We start from the raw sequence: 6,534 nt of genomic DNA, 5'->3' as shown, positions 1-6,534 counted from the left end.
CTGTGGTTAGCCACTACTATTCGATATTCGACATTGTTCAGCATTTTTTCATTATTCCTTGAATAGCATCATGTATGAGTATGTAATGGGTATGTAAGTGAATAAATATAATTTTTTTATTTTTATTTTTATTTTTTATTTGTACCAGAAATTTGTAACAATAAAGAGAAAAATAAAAGAAAAAGTAGACAGAGAAGCACTTATCTCTATAAGAGATCTCTACCAGGTTTGGTAGAGATAAAATAAATAAAGAATCGTACAATACGTCCTTATTCGATGTGTTTGTACTGGCCCTTAATCATACATCGGTTAGTAACTTTACCATACAGATGCAAGGAAAGGGGCTAATATTTGTAAGAACTGGTCGCGAGGGTGATTGCGTCAACACAACAAAATGCTTTCGTTCATGGTTTCCCATATGCCTTACTCAGTCTTGGAGAGCTGGAGGAAATCTCTCTGATAAGCTGTTCTAATGCTCCTTTATTTATCTACAATTTTTGGTACATAAATAAGTGACAAAAAATAAATAAAGAATCGTACGTCCTTATTCGATGTGTTTGTACGGACCCTTAATCATACATCCGTTAGTAACTTTACCATACAGATGCAAGGAAAGGGGCTAATTGGAGGAACTGGTCGTGAGGGTGATTGCATCAACACAACAAAATGTTTTCGCTCACTGTTTCGCACAACAAACGTCGACGCGCACGCGTTACGTTCGAAAACGTGAATCGAACGGATCCGTGTATTGTAAAGACTTAAAGATCTGTGTATAGTGAAAGACCTAATCTGCACTGCGTTTTTTATAGACCGAGGATCTGTGTTTGATAAAAGACCTAGACTGTAAATGTGTGTGATAAGACCTACTTAATTTACCGTTTAATTTGTAAATAAGTTCTGTGAAGGAATTTATTTAAAATATATATATTTTTTAATATTTGCAGTAAGTATTTTTTTATAACAATAACATTTATGCGTTATTTTTATTATAGATAGTTATTGGGGCCGATTCTCTTGAACACAATCTCTAAACTAAACTAAATTAACAGGTCTAAATCTAGTGCTATCCTTTTCCGCAAGCAACATTATGACAGGGATAGCAATCGATTTAGACGTGTCATTTTAGTTTAGTTTAGAGATTGTGTACAAGTTAATCGGCCCCATTTCCACGACTTATTAAAAAAGTTAAAATTATCGCATCTGCGATTCACAAAGGACTTACTTATTCAATGCCCCGCCCACGACGCGGCATTGACCCCCAGTGGCCTACTTACGCAACGTTCGTTGACCTCTAGCGTCAGTCAAATGTTTTATTTGCAATATATCTTATAGAATATTTTTTATATTCTTTTCGCGTTTTTGTGGTAATATATCAGTAATCATCAGTAGTATCACTTGTCTTCGTTTTTGCTATCGTTCTGGTTACACCCTGTATTGATATAAAATCATCATTGTTATTATTATGTTTATATAGTTTAGTTTGCGATATGAATTCTTATATCTTGAATAGTTTTTGAACCTTGCTTCAGTGATCTTTTAATAACATAATATTGCATTTGCAATCATTTTTAATTTCTCACGACTTTTCAATAAAATTCTACAATGCTATTATTATTAAAGTAGGTCTAACGTTGAAAATACACCTGAGTTTTAAAAAAATACGATAAGGAACGATCACAATACAGCCTCAGCCTCGATCAATTAATTTTAAAACGTTATTGCTGTTCTTCTAATTAATTGTTATCAATAATCACCCAAACCTATTATCACCCAACGTGCGTAAATAATTGTTATTTGATTGTTTTTCCAAGACACAAGAAACCCATCATCATCGTCATCATCATCATCAACCAATATACGTCCACTGCTGGACATAGGTCTCTTGTATAGGGACTTCCACACGCCACGGTCTTGGGCCTCTGGATCCAGCGGCTCTATAAATCTAAAAATTAATTCACGAAATCACATATAGATGGCGCAGTACGTCAATAACTTGCAGTGCTCTACATAAAAGTGTTTGGTAATTTGGTATGCCTTGTACGATGGTACGCAACCCTTCCTGTGAAGTCCGACTCGCACTTGACTGGTTTTATAACTGCTTTATGTGTGATCGTATCTCACACTTGAAAGTAAAGGCGGAACAATACATAACGAATGGTTACTCAACAATTCTACTCACGGACGTCAAAATAAGCATAATATTATAATTAAATATGACTTTATATAAAGCATAATAATATTGCATAATAATAAGCATAATAAATACGCAGAAAAAACTCAACAAACCGCTTTTGAAAACAATACGTTAAGCTAAAATCCGGCAATTTTGCGCGGATTTAGGTTTGTTAAAATTCCCGTGGAAACTGAAAAGAACAGTTTTTATTCGTCTCCGAGATGCACGTTATCTCTGTACCAAACAGACGATGCCCGAGATTTTGTCTGAGTAGATTTAGGTTTTTAAATTTGCCATGGGAACTTGAGTTTTTTGGATAAAAGGTAATATATATGTCCTTCTCTGGAAGGAACTAGATTTCGTCAAAAATTAGTTAAACGAACGGGCTGTGAAAATGTTACAGAAAGAAAGAGAGACACACTTTTGCATTTATAATTTTACTAGCTAATGCCCGCGACTTCGTACGCGTGGATTTAGGTTTTTTTAAATCGCGTGGGAACTCTTTAACTTTCCGGGATAAAAAAAGTAGCCAATGTCACTCTCCAGACTCTTAGACTATGCCCCATGCAAATAAACACGCCGATCCGTTGCTCCGTTGCGACGTGATTAAAGGACAAACCAACGCACTTTCTAGTGATAATATGGGTAGTGACAGTTTTAGATTTGCAGACTTAAATGCTTCTTCAACCTTGCACTAAATCGGCCTTCTAGAACCAGCCGTAAAAAAATATGAAAAAAAATTCAATTTAATACCTAAGTATAACGAATAAAAAGATGAGGCGTCGAAGACAACAATAAATCGAGTAGATTTATTTTAAAGCGACCTCAAAGGCTCAGCGATCCAAGGCAAGTAGTACCTATGTAACCATCCAAGGTAACGGGAAAGTCCGAACAATTACTTAAATTATATAAAATCCTTTTATATAAAGTTCAAGACCCACGACTCGTGACTTATGTTAAAATGCAATGCCGATACTTTATTATTTAATAGCTTATGCTAGCGACTTATTTCGCGACTACTCAAATTTCAAACACCTATTTCACCCCTTTCATAATAGCTAACATGCCAAAATTCAGCTCGATCCGTCCAGTAATTTGAGCTGCGCGTTGATAGATTAGTCAGTCAGTCAGTCAGTCAGTCAGTCAGTCAGTCACCTTTCCTTTTATATATTTAGATTATCTCGATTGCACATTTTCAACACTGTCGGCCTTTGTCACAGCAGTCTCGCTCGGCTCTCGAGGTTTCATATTGTTATCTTTACTTATAAGAAGTATTAAATAAATAAAATATAAGTTATTTATATTATTATACTAACTGAAGCCCGCGACTTCGTCCGCGAGGAAAGATACTTACATAACCCTTAAAAAGAGCCTGCATTCCAAATATCAAGTTAGCAATAATTGAAATTTTCCCTTACAAACTTTCATCCCCTATTTTACCACCTTTAAGAGGAGATTTTCCAAAATAACTTAAGCTTAGATAATGGCGATTTTCATACCTTTTACTTCAAAAACATAGGACTTTCAAATAACCTTTCAACCCCCATTTTACCCATTCAGGGGGTTGATTTTCGTAAAAAAAATCTTAGCCGACACCTACCCTCTAGAAAGAACCTATGTTTACATAAAATACTCACAAACTTTTCCCCTCCTATTTTACCACCCTTAAGAGAGGGTTTCCAAAATGACTTATACAGATTTTTATTATTTAAAGCTAACAAGGACAAAAAGAAACCCTTATTTGTCTGTCTGTCTGTCCCTCTGTCCGACGTATCTGTCAAGAAAACCTATAAGTAGGGTACTTCCCGTTGACCTAGAATCATGAAATTTGGCAGGTAGGTAGGTCTTATAGTCAAATCCGAAAACCATGAATGTGGTGAACCATGTGGTTACATCACAGAAAAAAAATTAAAATGTGTTGATGAACAAATATTAGTATTTTCAATTTTCAAAGTTAGATAACTATACCAATAGGGATATCATATGAAATGGCTTTACTTGTAAATTCTAAAACAGATTTTTATTTAGTACCTAATACGGAACTTTCGGTTCGCGACTTTGACTCTCACTTGGCCGGTTTTGAATCATACTGTAGCTGGTATAGGGTAGATTTACTAAGATTATGATCACTTGTCACTGTGTATTTGAAGTTTAGCTACACGTGATTGCAGACGTTGATAACAGATGCCTCTTTGTGATAACACGCGGTGTACAACTATTAAAATTATTGTATTATTTTTATTTCATACTGGGGTGAGTAAAGTGATTATTATATTTATCAACTAGCTTATGCTTATGGTACACAAACTTCAAATCCCTATTCCACCCCCTTAGAGGTTGATTGAGATTTTTAGGGGTTGAATTTTCAAAAATCCTTTCTTAGCGGATGCCTACGTCATAATATAGCTATCTGCATGCCAAATTTCAGTCCGATCCGTCCAGTAGTTTGAGGTGTGCGTTAATAAATCAGTCAGTTAGTCAGTCGCCTTTTCCTTTTATATATTTAGCTGATAGCGCCCTAAACTCAGAATCCGCGTAAAAAAAAAAAAATTGTTTTTGAATACGTTTTCAAAAATAGATTTGAAAAACGGCCCCTTCGTTCGAAAAGCGTACCTACGCTTTAAAAACTTTTTATTATGTTACTTTATTAGGTTTGTTGTCATCATTATCAACCCATCGCTGGCTCACTACTGAGCACGGGTCTCCACTCAGAATGAAAAAGGTTTGGCAATGTCCACCACGCTCAAGTGCGGATTGGCAGACTTCACACACCTTTGAGAACATTATGGAGAACTCAGGCATGCAGGTTTCCTCAAGATGTTTTCCTTCACGGTAAAGCAAGTGTTAGAGGTGCGTGCCTGGGATCTAACCTCCGATCTCCTCCTCCGACCTCCGATCTCCGAGGCAAAGATCTATAGAGCACACTTTGACTTTGCTCAGACTTAAGATTGAGTTAAAACGAGACAGATTTATGTGAGAACTATAGCTCTGTCTCGTTTTAACTCTGTCTTAAGTCTAAGCTAAGTCAGAGTGCGCTCTATAGATCTCACCCTTAGAGTCGCGTATCACAGACATGGTTGGCCACCTACACCATTTGGGAAATACCCAAAGACGTATAGACTTAAGGGTTTAATCTATAAAGGACCGACACTAATCGTACTATTCGATATTTGTGCGTGTATTAGTTTTCTAATCAAGTGCCTCTCAACTTAAAAGATAATTTTACTGTGTTAGTTTACTTAAATAAGTAGATACTTTGTTGTTTTTATTCAGGATAATATGGCAAAAATTAGACAAAACTTACAGTTTCTTAGATCATCATCCATACTTATAATATACCAGCTTATACCCGCGACTCCTTCCGCGTGGACTACACAAATTTAAAATCCCTATTTTACCTCCTTAGGCATTTAATTTTCAGAAATCCTTTTTAACGGATGTCTACGTCATAATAGCTATATGTATGCCAAATTACAGCTCGATCCGTCCAGTGGTTTGAGCTGGGCATTGATAGATCAGTCAGTCAGTCAGCTTTTATAGATATTATGCTCGTTTCTTTTTGTATTTCTAACTGAATAACTGTACTGAAAGGTAATCTCGTAACAATTATTGTTTTCTTTGTTTCAGATAAAATTAAGGGTAATGGCTAGGCAAAGGTGATCTCTTCGCCTTCAGAAGTTCTTTAGAGTTCGAAATCAAGCAAAAAGAAGATCGAATAAAAATGGAGCAGAAAGAAAATAGAACACCCCCTATTCGCTGTAATTTAGACACATACAGCTCAAAGTAAGTATTTTTTATAGCCTTACTAGCGACCCGCCCCGACTTCGCGCGTGTGCAATGCGCATACTAGAATGTGGTTTCAGTGTGGTTCTTTTGCAAAATTTTCACGGAATAAAAAAATATATACAGGGTGGAACCAGAACGCTGGCAAAATAAAAGACAGGTGAGTGTATTGATGATTACTAATATGATACTATAAAAAAACGCGAAAAAAAACCTATAATTTTGCGAAAGTTTACTATATATTGCAAATAAAACATCTGACTGACGCTACAGGTCTACTAACGTTGCGTAAGTAGGCCACTCGGAGTCAATGCCACGTCGTCGTAGGCGGGGTATTGGCCCGAGTTTTGCACGCTATACATTGCAGGTTTGAAAAATACTAAAACTACAAAATGAGGTAAATGGTTAATGGTATTGAATTGCGTTCTAGTTACACCCTGTACACTCTGAAATATTTCAACTTCTTAGTCTACCTATTTAAATACAGCCAGGTTTAGTAATAGCATGACAGACAGGCTTAGTAATAGGGTCCCTTTGGCACCCCTTTGGGTAGGATGGTTGGGTGGATCAGATTAATA

The 6,534-nt window shown here is 36.1% G+C and overlaps 1 protein-coding gene across 2 annotated transcripts in view; it reads left to right on the top strand.

Moving 5' to 3' along the window:
* The first annotated feature begins 687 nt into the window (after window positions 1–687).
* Window positions 688–6,534, top strand: part of LOC117982809 (proton-coupled amino acid transporter-like protein CG1139) — a 34,116-nt gene continuing 28,269 nt past the window's right edge. Inside the window, exons 1-3 of one of the 2 annotated variants that reach the window (XM_069499298.1) lie at window positions 688–750; window positions 810–943; window positions 5,801–5,956. In XM_069499298.1, coding sequence (XP_069355399.1) covers window positions 5,895–5,956 — 62 coding nt within the window. In that variant the 5' untranslated portion in view covers window positions 688–750; window positions 810–943; window positions 5,801–5,894. Of the gene's footprint in view, window positions 751–809; window positions 944–4,294; window positions 4,427–5,800; window positions 5,957–6,534 lie in introns of those variants that run through there. The other variant, XM_069499297.1, reaches the window with a different exon arrangement.

This window comes from Maniola hyperantus, chromosome 6, assembly GCF_902806685.2.
Source record: "Maniola hyperantus chromosome 6, iAphHyp1.2, whole genome shotgun sequence".
Taxonomy (NCBI): Eukaryota; Metazoa; Arthropoda; class Insecta; order Lepidoptera; family Nymphalidae; genus Maniola; species Maniola hyperantus.
The sequence above is the reverse complement of the archived record's forward strand: the minus strand, read 5'-3'. Positions and strand labels throughout refer to the sequence as shown.